Below are 19,652 nucleotides of genomic sequence, written 5' to 3'. Positions count from 1 at the left end.
AGGGGATCAGTCTAGAACAGAAGGAACGTGCTGGACTGCAGGCGGCCTGAGATGCCAGGCTGAAGGGAAAACTGCATGGAAGAAGCCTCTGTTGGCTTCTTCCTAAGCAAGGTTTGGAGGGCTGGGCCCTGGGTGCAAATGCCAGCACCTCTTTTCTCAGTTTCCCATCTGTCACTGGGTAGGAGGTCAGCAGGGACAACTATACTATGGTAAGAACCATCTCCTACAGTCGTATGGAAAGCTGAACTTATAAGAAAGGAACTTGGCTAGCCATGTATGGTGGTACGTGCCTGTAGTCCCAGCGACTTGGGAGGCTGAGGTGGGAGGATTGCTTGAGCCCAGGAGGTGGAAGTTATAATAAGTTACGATTGCACCACTGCACTCCAGCCCAGGCAACATAGCAAGGCTCTGCTTCAAAAGAAGAGAAGAGAAGAGAAGAGAAGAGAAGAGAAGAGAAGAGAAGAGAAGAGAAGAGAAGAGAAGAGAAGAGAAGAGAGAAGAGAAGAGAAGGAAAAGAACTTGGGTATTTAGCTGAAGAGATTCCCAAGCAACGTATTGAAGGTACAGCCTGGTTTCTTCATGCTGCTTATAGAAAATGTGCAAGGAAAGAGGTACATTGAGTAAGTAACTGATAAACCAAGAAAGTACCAGGATTTGATGATTCTGGAAATTCTCAGCCTTATCTAGATTGCAAAATATGCTAAAACTAGATTCACTGTCATGAGAATGTGCTGTAAAAAGAAAGCCAAGAGTGAATCTGGACAACCTTTTACTAGTGTTTCTGAAGGATCAAAAGATCTGAATATCATTCACACAGAAAACTCTGACTAATCATGTGACTAATGGATCCCCTCAACCATCACATCAGAAGTCAGGAATAGAAACAGGATTATCTGGCTGGGCGTGGTGGCTCAAGCCTGTAATCCCTGCACTTTGGGAGGCTGAGGCGGGTGGATCACGAGGTCAGGAGATCAAGACCATCCTGGCTAACACGCTGAAACTCCGTCTCTACTAAAAATACAAAAAATTAGCCAGGCACAGTGGCAGGCACCTGTAGTCCCAGCTACTCGGGAGGCTGAGGCAGGAGAATGGAGTGAACCCAAGAGGTGGAGCTTGCAGTGAGCTGAGATCACGCCACTGCACTCGAGCCTGGGCGACAGAGTGAGACTCCATCTCAAAAAAAAAAAAAAAAAAAAGAAATAGGATCATCCAGAAAAGATCATGTGGGCCTCTCTTGTTTAACAGAGTAAATTCTCATGACATGTATGAAAAACACAAGGTTTTTGAGAATATTTAACAGCAGAAACACTGCCAACTTGGACTGAAAGAAGCAGAAGGAAGACAAAATAAAGGCAGACCACTGGCCTCCCAGAATTCTGTGGCAGGAAACAGACTGATAAAATTTACTCAGCTGAAACATGTGCTATCCTTCAAGAAGAAGGATTCTTCCATGAGCAGAACTGTGAACCTAGAGGGCAAAGCTGTGGCACACCAGGGCAGAGTCTGGAGCCCAGAGGATTATTTTCAGGACTTTAAAACTTAATAGAGCTTGGCTGATTGGATTTCAAAATTGCTTGGAACGGGTGATTCCTTTCTTCCTCCCATTTGCTCCCTTTTGGTAATGGAGTGTTTACAACTTTTATCCTACGCCTGTCCCACCATTTTATTTTTGAAAGTAAATAACTCATTTTCTAGTTTCTAGAATCTTGAGATAGGGATATCATCATGGATTAGTCAGGTGGGCCCTAAGTCACAAGTGTTCTTATAAGAAGGAGGGAAGCTGGGCGCCGTGGCTCATGCCTGTAATCCCAGCACTTTGGGAGGCCGAGGCAGGCGGATCACAAGGTCAGGAGTTCAAGACCAGCCTGGCCAACACAGTGAAACCCCACCTCTACTAAAGATACAAAAAATTAGTCAGGTGTGGTGGAGCGTGCCTGTAATCCCAACTACTAGGGAGGATGAGGCAGGAGAATCGCTTGAACTCGGGAGTTGGAGGTTGCAGTGAGCTGAGTTGATGCCACTATACTCCAGACTGGGCAACAGGGGAAGACTCCATCTCAACAACAACAACAACAACAACAAAAAAAAAAAAAAAAAAAAAAAAAGAGGGAGAGGGAGATTTGACTGCAGAAACATAGAAGGTGATGTGACCATAGAAGCAGGCAAAGATTTAAAGATTCTATGCTGTTGGTTTTGAACATGAAGAAACCCCCATCTCTACTAAAAATAGAAAAATTAGCCAGGCATGGTGGCAGGTGCCTATAATTCCAGCTACTTGCGAGGCTGAGGCAGGAGAATCACCTGAACCCTGGAGGCAGAGGTTGCAGTGAGCCGAAATCATGCCACTGCACTCCAGACTGGGCAACAGAGCAAAATTCTGTCTCAAAAAATACATAAATAAATAAACCCTAATGGAGCTTGGCTGACTGGATTTCAAAATTGCTTGAGATTGGTGATTCTTTCTTCCTTCCATTTTCTCCTTTTTGGTATTGGAATGTTTATAACTGTTATCCTATGCCTGCCCCAGGTTGGTTTCAACCCAGTGAAACCCTTTCAGACTTCTGGCCTCCAGAACTGTAAGTTATTAAATTTAAGTCACCCGTATGGCAAACAGCAGGCACTGGAATCTGATACACCATCTAATTCAATGACAAAATAATCTACATTCAACTGTCACATAAAAGCCTAACATGTAAACTTAACTTTTCTCATTTTTACATGGTGGGTATGCACTGGAAATAAAAATAATAATAAATTAAACATTGTGATACAGTCATGTGCCTGGCACTTGAAATGCCATCATGCTATAACTGCCTCATTGCAATTTGTGGTGTGGTGGGCAACTGTTGTAAGCAATGAGATGGCCATAAATGGTCTCTGACAACTGCTCTTCCCTGTCATTATAGCACAAAAAATGAATGAGTATAGCTGTGTTCCAATAAAACTTTATTTACAGACACTAAAATTTTAATTTTATACATCCATTTTTACATGTCACAAAATAGTATTCCTATTTTGATTTGTTTTCAACTACTTAAAAATGTAAAAATGATTCTTAGCTCACAGACTATATGAAAACAGGTGACAGATCAGGTGCAGCGACTCATACCTGTAATCCCAGCATTTTGAGAGGCCGAAGCAGGTGGATCACCTGAGGTCAAGAGTTTGAGACCAGCCTGGCCAACATGGCGAAACCCCATCTCTACTAAAAATACAAAAATTAGCCAGGTGTAGTGGTGACTGCCTGTAATCCATCAGGCATTGTGTGTAAACTCCCGTGGCTGAGATAGGAGAATTGCTTGAAACCCAGAGGCAGAGGTTGCAGTGAGCCGAGATTGCACCACTGCACTCCAGCCTGGGCAACAGAGAGAGACTCTGTAAGAAAGAAAGAGAGAAAGAGAGAACAGAGAGAAAGAGAAAGAGAGAGAGAGAGAGAGAGAGAAAGGAAAGAAAGAAAGAAAGAAAGAAAGAAAGAAAGAAAGAAAGAAAGAAAGAAAGAAAGAAAGAAAGAAAGAAAGAAAGAAAGAGAGAGAAAGAGAAAGAGAAAGAGAAAGAGAAAGAGAAAGAGAGAAAGAGAGAAAGAGAAAGAGAAAGAGAAAGAGAAAGAAAAGAAAACCGGTAACAAGCTGAATTTGTCCAGGAGCCATTGTTGGTCAACTCCTCATCTATACTTTACACAGAAAATGTTTAGCTGCAAAATGTCAAAGGGCACTTATAACTTAACAGCACCATACTCAATGTTTTGTATCAATTCTCATCTATATCCTCTAAACAATCTTCTGAGATAAATACAATTATTATACTTAAAATACCATATTATACTATAGTATTATTATATTACATTATACAGATGAGGAAACTGGGGCAGAGAAGTTTTCAATATCTTGCCCAAAGGTATTGAACTTCTGCAGATATTGGACATCCAACAGAACGTACTATAATGATGAAAACATTACATATCTGCATTTCTAACAGAGCAGCTACTAATCATATGACTACTGAGCACTTGAAATGTGTAACTAAGAAACTGAATTTTAAATTTTACTTCATCTTAATTTTTATTTTTAATAGCCACATCAGACAGCACAGCTTTCGTGGGAAGAACCAGGGCAGGATATGAAGCAAAAAGAGAATAATTGTCAGGCCGGGCACGGTGGTTCACGCCTGTAATCTCAGCATTTTGGGAGGCCGAGGAGGGCGGATCATTTGAGGTCAGAAGTTCGAGATCAGCCTGGCCAACATGGTGAAACACCATCTCTACTAAAAATTCAAAAAACTAGGCGGACGTGGTGGCGCTCACCTGTAATCCCAGTTACTCGAGAGGCTGAGGCAGGAGAATTACTTGAACCCGCAGGTGGAGGTTGCAGTGAGCTGAAATTGCACCACTGCACTCCAGCCTGGGTGACAGAGTAAGACTCCATCTCAAAAAAAAAAAAAAAAAAAAAAACAGAGAGAGAGAGAGTAATTGTCCACGTGTCTCACAAGTGATAAATGGGGGAGCAAGGATTTAAACCAGGAATTTCAAACTCCATATTCCACCTCTTGGCACCAAAATTACCAACCAAGAGCCAGTAGCATCCAGGAGGCTCTCGGCCAGCATTCGTAGAAGTAAATCTGCATAATGGTTCTTAAGTATTTGAAGAAAATAAAAATTATAGTTGCGAACTGTCCAGGAGCCTGTCCTAGGTGATCCAATATCTCCTAGACTTAAAATCTGTAGGTTAATTCTAGGTATTTCTGAGAGACACTCAGGTTATCCAGCACATCAGCTTCTGCAGAACTGTTTCAGGCCCAAAGGAAGCTCCATGTTGGTCTGGTAGCTAAAACACAGGCAATTTCTCCAGTTAGAGTATATGAGAAAAAAAAAAAACATTTTTTTCTGGCTGAGGAAGGTGTCAGACACAAAAGACCTGTGAAGACTGAGAGGTTGTAAGTTACTTAGGATAGAAAGCTGGTGACCCATGTGCCGACCCAGCTGTCACCCTAGCCAGAATGGCAGCCCCTCAAGGGGAATTTTTTACTTGCAGTTTATTTGGAGCAGAGCTCTGGTTCTTCCAGGAAAGCAGTGGCAAGCAGCAGTCCTGGACCTGGTTGAGGGGGCATGGATACAGTTGTGAATGCCACAGGCACTTGGCAGCATGTTATCATGTGTCCTCTCCTTTTTCCAGTGGGAAAAACAGAATGTATGACGTCCTCCAAGAGACCATTGAAAATGATTTCCCAACCTTCCTGGGCAAGATCTTTGCTTTCCTCGCCAATCCAGGCCTGATCATCCCAGCCATCCTGCTGATGTTGTAAGTTAGCCAGGACCCATGGCTCCACCCCATGAAAACCTCTCCTTGAATTTGAGACTTCCTTGGCAGGTCCTTTTCATCTTGCCTTCTTAGTCTGCACTCCCCAGGAGCAGACTCCATGATGAAGATTCAAGTGCAAGTATTTTATTGGGGAGGGGGTGAGGACTTGAGACAAGGAAGGGAAAGGAAAGTGCATGGATATCACTGTGAGGATTCTGGGAGGCAGTGTGCCTCAGACTTATCCCCTGCTAAGGGCAAAGGATCCGGGGCATTTGTAGACCAGCTCCCAGCGTCATTCATGGGTAAAATGGCTTCAAGGGGTGTGAGTGAGGGGCCCAAGATGGAAGGGAAGCTTCTGGTAACAGAGATGAGAGCACCAGCAAGTGCAAGTCTTTCGGAGCATACTGAAAATTTGGGTGAGCCCTGACATTATCTGCAACAACTCCCACTAAAATGCTCACTAGAAATATCAAAGACCTGTGGGCTCTGAGCCTCTCAGGAAGCTGGACGGTGATTCGGCCTGATCCTGGCTGGGCCCACAGCACTACTTGATTGAGCAGCTTATGCACTGGAACAAGCTGGTTCCTTCATCACTGTCCCCCTCAACAACTGTTAGAGAACAAGTTTGAAAATCTCTGTATCCCCAGCGCCAGCCTAATGCCTAGAGCATAGTACACAAACAGTAAATGCTCAAGGAAGGAACTAGGGAAGAAAAGCAGGAAGCCAGAGTCTTGGATTGGAATTGCTGCCATCAAAAAACGTGCTAGTAAAAATGTTAGCATTTTTCTTTATTTAAAAAAACATATTTTGGCATGCTTTTTAAAAAATTATGAAATATTCCCAGCATGCAAATGAGTACAGACAACCATGTACACTATCACAAGATTCAACAGATGTGAATATTTTGCAATATTTACTTCAGGTTTATCTTTCTTCTTAATAGAAATAAAACATTACGGATGCACTTCAAGCCCCACCCAATCCTTCTTTCTTCTTCCCTCCCCAAAAGTAACTATTATTCAGAGTATATATAATTGTTTCCCTGCATATTTTGTACGTTTTAATCATATGTGTGTATATTACTGTTTCCAGAGTTTTAAACCTTTTCATGAATGACTCACATTACATGCTTTTCCTCAATCAACATTGTTGGGGGATTTATCCATGTGGATACATGAGCACACATTTGAAGGCTCTTCTATGTTCCATTGCATGAATAAGCCACAGTTCATTCATTCCTCTGCTTAGAGATACTTAGGCTGTTTCCAGTTTTCAGCTATTGCAAACTGCACTGCAGCCAGCATTTTGTATATATCTCCTTGCACGATTCTGAGAGTTTCTCTAAGGTGGACATCTAGAAGCAGAATTTTGGGTCATCAGATGTGTTTCTTCAATCTTTTTAGATCTTACAGAATTGCTCTCCAAAGTGGTTGTATTTCCTTTTGACTGTTATTTATAAATTCCAACTCTCTGGTGAAATTCTCCAACTTTCTATTTTCTTGAACATAGTGATTACAATTATTTTTAAAATCCCAGTCTGATATTCCAATATCTGAACCACCTGGGTGTATTTTTGTTGTCATTTGTTTTCCTCTTGTTTATCATCAGCTCTACTTTTAGCATGGCATGTAATTACCAGATTTCAGACATGTGGATGAAAAATTATAGAGGCTATGAATAATGTTATCTTTCCCCAAAGGGATGGGTTTTTTTCCAGAAAGGCAAATGAAATACTAGGAGATCACTTAATCCTGTCAAGGCTTGATGTTTTAGCTATCTATTATTACATAAGAAACAACCCCCAAAATTGAAAAATAATATTTTATTAATGAATCTGCAATTTGGGTAGGATTCAGCAGGAATCATTCTTTTCCTCTCTACTCAACATCATCTGGGTCAGCTCAGCTGGAGGCTGGAGGGTCCACTTTCAAGATGGTCACTCACATGACTGGCCAGCTGGCACCAGCCATCACCTGGAAACTCAACAAGGGCTATGGACTAGAGGCCTCACTTCCTTCCCACAAGCTGCTTGGGCTTCCTCATAGCATGGTGGCTGAGTTTCAAGAGCAAGCATCCCAAGAGAATGCAGTGGATATACATGGCATCTTTACTTACTCCTGCCATACTCTATTGGAGCAATCACAAAGGGATACCCAGGTTCAAGAAAAAGAAATATAGACTCATCTCTTGATGCAATGGCAAGATTCTAGAAGCACATGTAAGATGGGAGTCATAGTATTGTGGCCATCTTTGGAAAATAGTTTGCCATTGCTAGCTTTGGGCTTTCTCAGGGCTGATTTATTTCAGTTTCACCCTATTTCCAAGACATTAACCTTACTCATACAACGTGATCCTTACTGTTGAGCAGTCTTTTAGGGGTCTCAACTGAAAGCCTACAGTGTTTACCAATTCCCTCTTGTGACAGTTACTACAGGACTGAACGAAGGAGGACAAACACAGAAATGAAGACAAAGAAAAAAGGATTTGTTTTAAAGAAGGGGTCAGGGAACTCCTTGCTTCTAGTGAGCAAAGGCAGCCCTGAGCTTCTACAGCCCTTCATATTTATTGGGTAGAAAGAGCAGGGAGAAGGAGGTAATGATTGGTCAGCTGTTTGATTGATCACAGGTTCACATCATTGCTAACAGGCCTCAGATGTGCCTAATCACAAGAAACACTGCGCCTGGGGTGTGACTGCCCTCAGCATTCCTTCTGGGCGCCGACATAGTGGTCAGCTTGCCAACATCCTGCATTCATGAGAACAGTTTGCTGTTTACTCATATAGCCTCCAGTGGTATACTGAGTTGATCACGACCCTCATTCTTTCAGCCTCCAACACCCTCCACCTTGGCAGGGCTTGAAACCCATTCTCTCTTTTCCCAATTCTGCAGTCTTTGCTTATACTCTTTCTCCAATAGTACTGCTACAGCCACTGTGAAATCTCTGCTCTGCTCTTCAGCCTCCCTGGTGTCATTTTCTTCTGGGCTTCCTGAAGCAATTGAAGAATTGGTCAATCATTTGAGGGCAATATGTACGCAGAGTTTGGCTTATTTATCAGCAATTTGTTCTACTCTGGGATTCTGTCCCTCAAGTCCCAAAGACTCTGGCAGTAATTAACTCTGACCTGCATCTTCTCCACATTGTAGCATTTCCACTTTCTGCTTGGACTCTGCTTCTAGGTCACAAATTGGAAAATACTCTCAGGGAGAAACCCTGGAGGAATGTAGGGCTCACCTCACATGCTTCCCTTCTCTCAAGCTTCCAGCCCCTTTAGTCTGCCAGTTTCGTCACTCTCCCATGTCTTAAACTACAGTTTTGTAAATTTTGCTCAGCATTTACAGTTGTTTTTCTCTGCAAAGCTGGACCAATACAAGTCCTTCAGTGAAGACCAGAAAAAGAAGTCTTTGCTCTCTTTGTTTATTTGATTTTCCACAGTCAGGTTGCCTAGCACCAGAACAACAACAAAAATAATCTGTGATCATGTTTGTTAGAAAGAAGACCGGGCATGGTGGCTCACACCTGTAATCCCAGCACTTTGGGAGGCCAAGGCAGGCAGATCACCTGAGGTCAGGAGTTCGAGACAAGCCTGGCCAGCATGGTGAAATCCCGTCTCTACTAAAACTACAAAAATCAGCCAGCTGTGGTGGTGTGTGCCTGTAATCCCAGCTACTTGAGAGGCTGAGGCAGGAGAATCACTTGAACTCAGGAGGCAGAGGTTGCAGTGAGCCAAGACCACGCCACTGCACTCCAGCCTGGGCAAGAGAGCAAGACTCTTGTCTCAAAAAAAAAAAAAAAAAAAAAGTCAGAAAGAATTGGCATGCCTATGTTGTTAAGTTTTCCAATCCAAGAATACCATATTCCTTATCATTTGTTCATTTATGTCCCTCAATAATATTTTTAAGTTTTCTTCATAAATTTCATGCACATTTCTTATTAAATATATTCCTCTGCATTTCATCTTTTTATGTTTTATACTAAATTAGGATAGCGCTTTCATCACACTTTCTCACTAGTTCTTGTTTTTCTATGTAAATGTTATTTATTTTCTATATATAAATTTTGTATTCAGTCACTGATATACCTAGACTTTGTGTCCCCATCCACATTTCATCTTGAATTGTAATCACCACAGTCCCCACATTTAAAGAGAGGGACCAGGTGGAGGTAATTGGTTCATGGAGGCAGTTTCCCCCATGCTGTTCTTGTGATAGTGAGTTCTCACAAGATCTGATGGTTTTATAAGGGGCTCTTCCACTTTGCTCGGCACTTCTCCTTCACGCCACTTTGTGAAGAAGGTGCCTTGCTTCCCCTTCACCTTCCACCTGTAAGTTTCCTGAGGCCTCCCCAGCGATGCCGAACTGTGAGTCAATTAAATCTCTTTCCTTTATAAATTACCCAGTCTTGGGTAGTTCTTTAAAGCAGTACGAAAACAGGCTAATACAGTCACCCCACGAGTGTATTGTTTATAATATTTACTCAACCAAAGTTCTTGAATCTTCCAGGTCATTTTCTCATTTGTAAACAATGAAAATGTTATATTTTATTTAATTCTTAGATCTTTTTTTCTCTGTAGGATTAGTTAGTAGCTTCCATGGAAAAACAAGCTAATTCATATTTGGTGATAAAATATATTTTTGTATTTTTCCTGCATTTACAGGGTGGGGAGTGCTTTTAATGTTTTCAGTTAAGCACAGTGCTGCTTTTTTGGAGGGCTGAGATAAGTGTATTCATGAAATAAGGAAGAAAACAACCAGGGAATGTAAGTCATTGTAACATAGGTATAAGAAATCAGGAAATTAGGAAAGTGGAGTAACTTTCCTGATTATTGATTTCTTACAGAAGTTAAAAAAAAAAAAAAAAACAGTGACCTCAAAAGGCGGTGGTGAATTTAGGGCCACCACTAGCCCATATAGTACCTTGTGCAAATTTTTTAAAGGTGCCCACTCCTTCAGACAGAGGTAGGCCCATGCCAAGGGGCACATTTGACAAACAGAATATGGATAGATTTCAGCCAACCGTCACCCCCTTAGTCAGGTGCCTTTTATGCAGTAAACAGCCTGTATAATGGCTATCTATGCCAGAATCTTTTTCCTTTGGTGTAGACCAGGGGTCATCATAGTCCACAAGCTAAATCCAGACCACACTTGATTTTGTTAAGTAAAGTTTTATTGGAACACATTCATGCTCATTCATTTATTTATTATCTATGACTGTTTTTCACAAAAAAAAGACAAAATTTACTTGTTGTGATAAAGAATGTATTGTCTAGAAAGACTAAAATATTTATTGCCTGGCCCTCTGCAGAAAAAGTTTGCTGACCCCTAATGCAGACAATAAGGTACCACTTTCAAATATGCTTTGAGACTGAATTTAAAACATCTAATCAGTAAGACTTAAAAACTATGACAAATAATAAGTCCAAAAAATATTCAGATGAAGAAGGGATTAGGATTGTAGAAGACAATAAATATTGAACTTGAGCCTTGATAAATTCAAGGCTCAGGAAAAGGAGTTGATGGCATTGGATAGAACTTTTAGAGTTGTTCAAGTCTACTATTTTGTGGTTGACCTTCTAATTGTTTCTATTACCGAAGGTAAAGCATTGAATTTCCAACTATTATTATTGGATTGTCCATTATCTCTCCCTTAAATTCTGTTTTTCCTTCATATGTTTTAAGGCTGTGCTGTTAGGTGCATATATGTTTTTACTTGTTACATTTTCTTGATGAAATGACCCCTTCACAATTAAAAAACAATCCCATTTGTCTCTAACTATTTTTGCCTTAATATGTTTCCCAACCTTTTACTTTCAATCTATTTTTACCTTAAAAATCTGAAGTGTGCCTTTTTAGGCTGGGTGTGGTGGCTCATGCCTGTAATACCAGCACTTTGGGAGGCAGGAAGATTGCTTGAGCCCAGGAGTTTGATACCAGGCTGGGCAACATGGCAAGACCCATCTCTACAAAAACTCTAAAAATTAACTGAGTGTGGTGGCACGTGCTTGTAGCTCCAGCTACTTGGGAGGTGACCAAGGTGGAGGATTGCTTGAACCGAAAAGGTTGAGGCTGCAGTGAACCATGTTTGTGCCACTGCATTCCAGCCTGGGTGACAATGAGACCTTCTCGCTAAATAAATAAATAAAATAAAATATAGTCCGCTTCTTTGGAACAGCATATAGCTGAAGCACAGTGTTTATCCATTCTGTCACTCTGTGCTTTTTATATGGAGTGTTTGATTCATTTACATTTAATTACCAATAAGTTGGCATTTATGTCTGCTGTTTTTTGTATGTCTTATGTATTTTTGTTATTTTATTCCTCCATTACTGCCTTCTTTTGGGTTAAAGATTTTAGTATATAATTTTAGTTCCCTTGTAATTTATTTTACTATATTTTGTTTCAGTTATTTTCTTAGTGATTGCCCTGGAGATTGCAATTAATATCTTAAACTACTTTGGATTAATACCAACTTAATTATAATAGTATACAAAAACTTTGTTCCTATACAACTTCATTTCCTCCTCTCTCCTTCAGGTTGTTTCTGCCATACAAATTACATCTTTATACATTTTATGCCAACTAAATAAGACAGGGGAAAAAAGAGTTACAAAGACTATATTGATATTAGCTTTTATATTAACCCATGTAGTTACCTTTACGAGTGCTCTTATTTCTTCATGTAGATTCAAGTTACTGTCTAGTGTCTTTTCGTTTTAACCTAAAGAGCTCCCTCTAGCATTTCTTACAGAGTAGGTCCGCTAGTGATTACTTCTCTTAGTTTTTATCTGGGAATGACTTAATTTCTCCTTCATTCTTGAAGAACAGTTTTGCTGGATTTAGAATTTTTGGTTTATAGTCTTCTCCTTCAATCTTTCAAATATGTCATCCCACTGCCATTTGGCCTCCAAGGTTTATATGGAAAAACAACGGACTGTTAATCTTTCTGAGGCTTTCTTATATATGATTATTTGTTTCTCTTTCAGGATTCTCTCTTTGACTATGGCTTTTTTTTTTTTCAATTTGCTATGATATGTCTAGGAATAGATCTCTTTGAGTTTATCCTGAATGGAATTTGTTGAGTTTCCTGTGTAAATTAATATTTTTTTCATCATATTTGGGGATGAAATCTGATTAAAAATAGTCATTATTTACTCAAATATTCTTTCTGACCCTTTCTGTCTTTCCTCTCCTCCTCAGATTCCCATTAGGCATGTGTTGATACATTTGATGTTGTCCCAGGAACATTTCAAAGTGTCCCATAGGCTCTGTTATTTTACCTCATTCTTTTTTCTTTCTGTTCCTCAGACTGGATAATCTCAATTGATCTATTTTGAAGTTCGTTGATTTTTTTTTTTTCCAAGACAGTATCTCACTCTGTCACCCAGGCTAGAGTGCAGTGGTGTAATCTCGGCTCACTGCAGCCTCCACCTCCCAGGCTCCAGCAATTCTCCTGCCTCAGCCTCTCGAGTAGCTGGGATTACATGCGTGCACCACCACACCTGGCTAATATTTGTATTTTTGGTAGAGATGGGTTTCACTATGTTGGCCAGGCTGGTTCTTTCTTCTGTCAACTCAGATATGTTGGGAACCTCCAGGAAATTTATTATTTCAGTTATTGTAGATTTCATCTCTAGAATTTCTATTTGGTTCTTTTATTTATTTCTTTTTGCTAAAATTATTTATTTGGTGAGACACCATTTTGATACTTTCAGTTCTTTAGAAATGGTTTTCTCTAATTCTTTGATCATATTATTTGATCGTATTTAACATAACTGATTTAAAGTCTTTGTCTCTTAAATGCAGGATTGAGGTTTCCTCAGGAATGGTTTCTATTGACTACTTTTCCCCGTGTATGGGCCAGACTTTCTTCTTTCTTTGTATGTCTTACTAGTGTTTTTTGTTTGTTTGTTTGTTTTTTGAGACAGAGTCTCGCTCTGTTGCCCAGGCTGGAGTGCAGTGGCAAGATCTCGGCTCACTGCAACCTCCACCTCCTGGGCTCAAGTGATTCTCCTGCCCCAGCCTCCCGAGTAGCTGGGATTACAGGCACCTGCCACTATGTCAAGCTAATTTTTTGTATTTTTAGTAGAGACAGGGTTTCACCATGTTGGCCAGGTTGGTCTTGAACTCCTGACTTCATGATTCGCCCACCTCGGCCTCCCAAAGTTCTGGGATTACAGGCGTAAGCCACTGCACCCAGCCATGTCTTACTAGTTTTTGTTGAAAACTGGGTATCTTAAATAATATTATATGGCAGACATGGAAATCAGGTTCTCCTCCCTTCCATGCATTTGTTGTTGTTGCTGTTTGTTGTTACAATTGTTGCTGTTATTCTTGTTTAGTAGCTTTTCTGAACTAATTATGTAAAGTCTGTTTTCTTTGTTGTGTGTGGCCACTAAAGTCTGTGCTCTGTTAGCTTAGTAGTCACCTACTGACTGGACAGACATTTTCTTACATGTCTGGAACCAGTAAGACTCCCAGTATTTCCCAAGAGGCTCTGTGTATGTACTGGGGTATGCCTTCGACATTCAACCAGGCAGTTTACAACGCTACCTTAGTTCTCACTGACTGCTTGTTCAGAGACTCAAGGTTACCAGAGGTGAGAGCTTAGGGCCTTCTCAAGTCTTTCTTGGACATACAAACAGCCCTGGACAGGCACAGAGCCTTACACATCATGCACACAGTTCTCTAGATTCCCAGGAACATTTCAAAGTGTTTTAAAGCCTCCATTGGACATCTCATTCCCCAGTTCTCCTTTTAAGCTTTTTGGTTAGCCTATTGTTTGTCCCAGCTGTCATGCAACACTTCGCACAGCCATGATGTTCAACAATTGCCTCTGATTGCTTTTGCCAATCTCAGAGAAAAGGTTGTTCACACTGATTGGGCTCTGAGCCAGGTTAAATAAAGATAGCCTTGTGAGTAGTATCAACCACTGGATAAATCAAATAATGACAATTCTCTGGGTATGAGAATTTTAAGGTGCTCCAAATCCATTCTACCTCCTCCAGTGACTGCCAGGCTACTGATTTTCACCAAAATTTTGGGCTGTTGGTTTTCAAACCTACTACAGAACTGGGTAGGACAGGGGATACAAGGCAACTTAGATGCTGCAAAACTCACTGTTCTCAGATTTAGCTGTTTTCCTTGAAAAGGCACTCCCAGGTCGGGCGCAGTAGCTCACACCTATAATCCCAGCACTTTGCAAGGCCAAGGCAGGCAAATCACAAGGTCAGGAGTTTGAGACCAGCCTGGCCAACATGATGAAACCCTGTCCCTACTAAAAATACAAAAATTAGCTGTGTGTGGTATTGGGCGCCTGTAATCCCAGCTACTTGGGAGGCTGAGGCAGGAGAATTGCTTGAACCCAGGAGGCAAAGGTTGCAGTGAGTCAAGATTGCGCCACTGTACTCCAGCCTGGGCGACAGTGTGAGACTCTAAAAAAAAAAAAAGAAAAGAAAAGAAAAGACACTCCCTAGATTTGCTGCAAACGTTTGGTTAATTTTGAGTTCTGAAAAAAAATTGATTCTGACTATTTTTGCTGGCATTATCACTGCTTTTAAGGAAGAGAGGATTTTCAGAGATCTTTGCCAATTTTGCTGACATCCAATTGAACTTTAGTTTAGCCTTGGGTGGGCTTAAAGACTTTGTTAAAACTTTCCCTCTTTGACTATCATCTTTGTTGTTCCTTAGAAATATCTCTTTGTCTCTGTCTATCGTTTGAAATTCCCAAAAAGTATTTCAAGAAATGGCTGCTCCCCATCAGGGCTCTCTTCAGCTCCAGGATAGTCTGATGAAACCAGACTCCCCCAACCCTGTGGTCAGTTTCCTGGCTGCTGCTCAAGGGCTGCCAGCCTGGAGGGGAACTGGAGCTCCACACTCTGCAATGGTGCCTCTCCTTCAGCACCCTCTCTGGTAGCTTACTGGAAATGAACATGGACTCACAGAGATTCCAGGGCCCCAAGGGCGCCAGAGTGAATGTAGAATCCTTTCATTTGTTCATCTATTCATGTAACACCCATTCTTGAAGGTCTGCTCTGTGCCCTGAATACTGTCATTGCCAACAGCAAACCCTTGCATGTTGTTTTATATCCTTGATTTCCAATTTCCTCTGCTGCTGGCATGACAGGGATGACATGATAGTGACCACTTGGATTGCCCTGTGCCCTCCTGGAGAAATTCTGAAACCCAGACACCAAACCTGACCCCGAAGGCACCAAAGAGAAATGCTAAACTTGTAAACAACCTTGGGAGGTACATAGCCACCCATGAGCATTTTATCCACCATTTGCTGGGCATGTGATCTTGAGCCAGACAAGTCACCTCTCTGACCTCTGATTCCTCCCTTAAAAAAATGGGCTAATTAGGTGAATGGCAAGGCCTGGCCCAGAGTAACAGCCTTACATAACAGAAATTGGTCTCTTCACCTGTCCTTTATTCTTTCCTCCCCTCGCCCACAGTTCTCTGAATCCTTGCTTCAGAAGGCTCACTTGACAGCCTCTGACCTACACCCTGCCCCAAGGACCATGGGACTCCTCTTCTCTGGCTGGAGAGGGCTTACAGGCTCTACTGAGGCAGCTATGGATGGCCTAGCCCTGAGAGGGAAGGTTCTGGAGACCAAAGCTGGAGCAGCTGAGACTTGAAAGTCATGGAGAAAAGCTACTAATAAGGATGGACAATAAAAGCTAGCAGATAATAGGCTGGCAAAGCATCCACTCCAGGTGGCACCCTGGCTTTTGTGTGTCCTGTGTAGTCATAACCCCAGATCTTAGGTCCTGTGAAAAGAAAGCCTGGGCTGCAGCCTCAAAGGACACCCAGACATCCAGTGAGCCTATGGGGGCTGGACTCTAAAACCCATAAGGTCAGGGCCAAACATGCTAGGGCACTTTGAGCAGGAGGCCTTCAGAGCGTCTGCAATTGTGCTTCTTAGGCAAACTTAGAAGAGGTCTCTTAACACCTCCACCTCTCCCCTCTCAGGACTTGAAAATTGTAGAAAAAGTACTGGTTTCCAATGTGGGCTGCAGAGTACTAATGGGTGGGATGACCTTGGCAAATTATTTAACCTCACTGAGTCCCAGGACCCAGGTCTTTAAACATAGAAGTCTACTCTCTGCTTCATGGTATTTTTATCAAAGTCAATGAGATGGGGTGGGGTGGGGGTGGACTGTGCACATGGCACAGGGCTTGGCACAAGGCAGGTGCACAGGAAATGTGACCAGCTTCTTCTGCAGTCAGTAAACCCTGCCACCCTCTGACCACCTCAGATTTCCCAGAAGAGGGATGATTCCTCCAGCCAACCTTTACTGAGCACTCTCAGAGCTAGAGCTATGTAGTCATGCCCATGCGTAATGAAATAGAGAGGATGCAGGGGCATCCAGGACCTTCTCCACACTGAGAAAAGAAGATGGTAGGACACCCACCCTCTACCTAAAGCCTCAGTAACTATTCCAGGAATCCTGCCTTGATTCTCCAAGAAAGGTGCCCAGCTCCTGTCATCTGCCAAGATCACAGGACCACAGGAGGCATGCTTTTCTCTTGCAGCTTGGCCATTTACTACCTGAACTCAGTTTCCAAAAGCCTTTCCCGAGCTAATGCCCAGCTGAGGAAGAAAATCCAAGCGGTGAGTCTGTTGGAAGTTTCCTCCTGGAGGGTCAAAAGAAATCACGTTTTTGGTTTTTGCTAATTTGCTTTGTGAGCCCAGCTGTGTTATCTAAATGGCTTTCTTCTAAACCAAATACCAAAATATCTGTATCATAGCAAGTAGCCTTGTGAGATTCAACAGCATGCATTTATATTATTGAGGCTATTTGGTGATTTGTGACAATAATGACTTAAATGTCGACAGGCTGCTAAAGAACAGGAGAAATTCAGTGAGTTCAACCAACGCCCATACAGAAAAACCCAGTACCCACAGTAATTCCTACAGATTCAAGTGAATATTTAAATACTAAAAGAAATGTTGTCAAAATGACGTATTTCTTGTGCCCTTTAGCCTAAAAGATCTCCTGAGTCTCCTTCACACGTGCGAAGCCTCTCTCAACATCCCAGCCGATACCCTACTTCTGACTGCTCTCTCCTGACACACACACACACTCCCTAAAATTCAGACCCTAACCCTCCCTAAGCCCTGTCCTTGCTTTCTCTGTCCCTCTTCCGGAATGAATCTCATCTGTCTTGCTACTGGTACCCCATCCACACCTTCTTCTGGTTTTTTGTTTGTTTGTTTTTGTTTTTTAGATGGAGTCTCGCTCTGTCACCAGGCTGGAGTGCAGTGGCACGATCTCAGCTCACTGCAACCTCCACCTCTCAGGTTCAAGTGATTCTCCTGCCTTGGCCTCCCAAATAGCTGGGACTACAGGCACATACCACCACACCCAGCTAATTTTTGTATTTTTAGTAGAGATGGGGTTTCAACATGTCGGCCAGGATGGTCTCCATATCTTGACCTCGTGATCCACCCGCCTCAGCCTCCCAAAGTGCTGGGATTACAGGCATGAGCCACCGTGCCAAGCCCCTTCTTCTGTTAATCTCGCTGGGCTCCTGCTCAGGTACAGAAAACCACTGAAATAGAGGATTGGAAGGGTTGCTGTCCTCAGGCCCCATGTTCCTTCAATAGCTGTGCGAATCTGAGAGCCTCAGGCTGCCCTCTCCAATCAGTTGTGAGGACCAGTAACAGGCAGTTTAAGGTAGTTACCAAGAACTGAAAACAGGCCAGGCATGGTGGCTCACACCTGTAATCCCAGCACTTTGTGAGGCCGAGGCCGGTGGATCACCTGAAGTCAGGAGTTGAAGACCAGCCGGGCCAACATGGTGAACCTGTTTCTACTAAAAATGCAAAAATTAGCCAGGTATGGTGGCACACACCTGTAATCCCAGTTACTCGAGAGGCTGAGGGCCGGAGAATCGCTTGAACCCAGAAGGCAAAGGTTGCAGTGACCCAAGTTCATGCCGCTGCACTCCAGCCTGGGCAACAGAGTGAGACTCTGTCTCAAAAAAAAAAAAAAAAAAATCACTCTCAGCACCTCTGAGCCTCAAATACCCATTTCCTGGGCCAGGACCAACAGTTCATTATTTTGTGCAGCTCCGTGAAGTTGAGAAGAGCCACAAATCTGTGAAAGGCAAAGCCACAGCCAGAGATTCAGGGGACACACCTAAAAACAGCTCCAAAAATGCCACCCAGCTCCAACTCACCAAGGAAGGTAAGCTCTTTGTCATGATTATGTTTTACAAGGCCACATGGAAAGGTGTAAAGAGCCTATGAAACAGTGTGAAATCAGACTGTTCTGGGATTGAAATCAGAATCCTAACAATTATTAGCTGATGAAGTTGGGCAGGTGAATATAGGGGTCAATCATAGCACCTGCCTCATGGGATGGTGAAGATGAGACGAAATCATGCATGTAAAGTGCCTACCAGAATTCCTGGCACAGAGAATGAGCCAGTGAATACCAGCTGGCAGTAGTGCCATCATACACCCCTTAATAACATTTGGATCAACCATGGAACACATATACAGCGGCCCCATAAGATTATAATGGAGCTGAAAAATTCCTATTGCCAAGTGATGTAACTGTCAACATTGTAGCAAAACACATTACTCATGTCTTTGGTTTTTTTTTTTTTTTTGAGGCGGAGTCTCGCTCTGTGGCCCAGGCTGGAGTGCAGTGGCCGGATCTCAGCTCACTACAAGCTCCGCCTCCCGGGTTTACGCCATTCTCCTACCTCAGCCTCCCCAGTAGCTGGGACTACAGGCACCGCGCCCGGCCTCATGTCTTTGTTGTGAGCTGTTGTAAACAAGCCTACTGAACTGCCAGTTACATAAAAGTCTAGGCCAGGCCCGGTGGCTCAAGCCTGTAATTCCAGCACTTTGGGAGGCTGAGGTGGGCGGATTACGAGGTCAGGAAATCAAGACCACCCTGGCTGACACAGTGAAACCCCGTCTCTACTAAAAATACAAAAAATTAGCCGGGCGTGGTGGCGGGCGCCTGTAGTCCCAGCTGCTGGGGAGGCTGAGGCAGGAGAATGGCGTGAACCCGGGAGGCAGAGCTTGCAGTGAGCTAAGATTGCGCCACTGCACTCCAGCCTGGGCGACAGAGCAAGACTGCATCTCAAAAAAAAAAAAAAAAAAAAAAAAAAGGCCGGGCGCGGTGGCTCAAGCCTGTAATCCCAGCACTTTGGGAGGCCGAGACGGGTGGATCACGAGGTCAGGAGATCGAGACCATCCTGGCTAACACAGTGAAACCCCATCTCTACTAAAAAATACAAAAAACTAGCCGGGCGAGGTGGCGGGTGCCTGTAGTCCCAGCTACTCGGGAGGCTGAGGCAGGAGAATGGCGTAAACCCGGGAGGCGGAGCTTGCAGTGAGCTG

At 42.8% G+C, this 19,652-nt stretch overlaps 1 protein-coding gene and 1 long non-coding RNA gene across 2 annotated transcripts in view; one reads left to right on the top strand and one right to left on the bottom strand.

Annotated features, from left to right (window-relative positions):
- LOC144332051 (uncharacterized) overlaps positions 1-19,652 on the bottom strand; it is a 44,718-nt gene that overhangs the window by 5,934 nt on the left and 19,132 nt on the right. The gene's annotated exons all lie outside the window — the stretch shown is intronic.
- TMC2 (transmembrane channel like 2) overlaps positions 1-19,652 on the top strand; it is a 111,120-nt gene that overhangs the window by 85,367 nt on the left and 6,101 nt on the right. The window contains exons 17-19 of the mRNA XM_077951380.1: positions 5,169-5,294; positions 16,826-16,904; positions 18,366-18,483. Of these exons, the coding sequence (XP_077807506.1) occupies positions 5,169-5,294; positions 16,826-16,904; positions 18,366-18,483 (323 nt within the window). The remainder of the gene's footprint in view (positions 1-5,168; positions 5,295-16,825; positions 16,905-18,365; positions 18,484-19,652) is intronic.

Source organism: Macaca mulatta, chromosome 10 (assembly GCF_049350105.2).
Source record: "Macaca mulatta isolate MMU2019108-1 chromosome 10, T2T-MMU8v2.0, whole genome shotgun sequence".
In the NCBI taxonomy this organism is placed as follows: Eukaryota; Metazoa; Chordata; class Mammalia; order Primates; family Cercopithecidae; genus Macaca; species Macaca mulatta.
The sequence above is the reverse complement of the archived record's forward strand: the minus strand, read 5'-3'. Positions and strand labels throughout refer to the sequence as shown.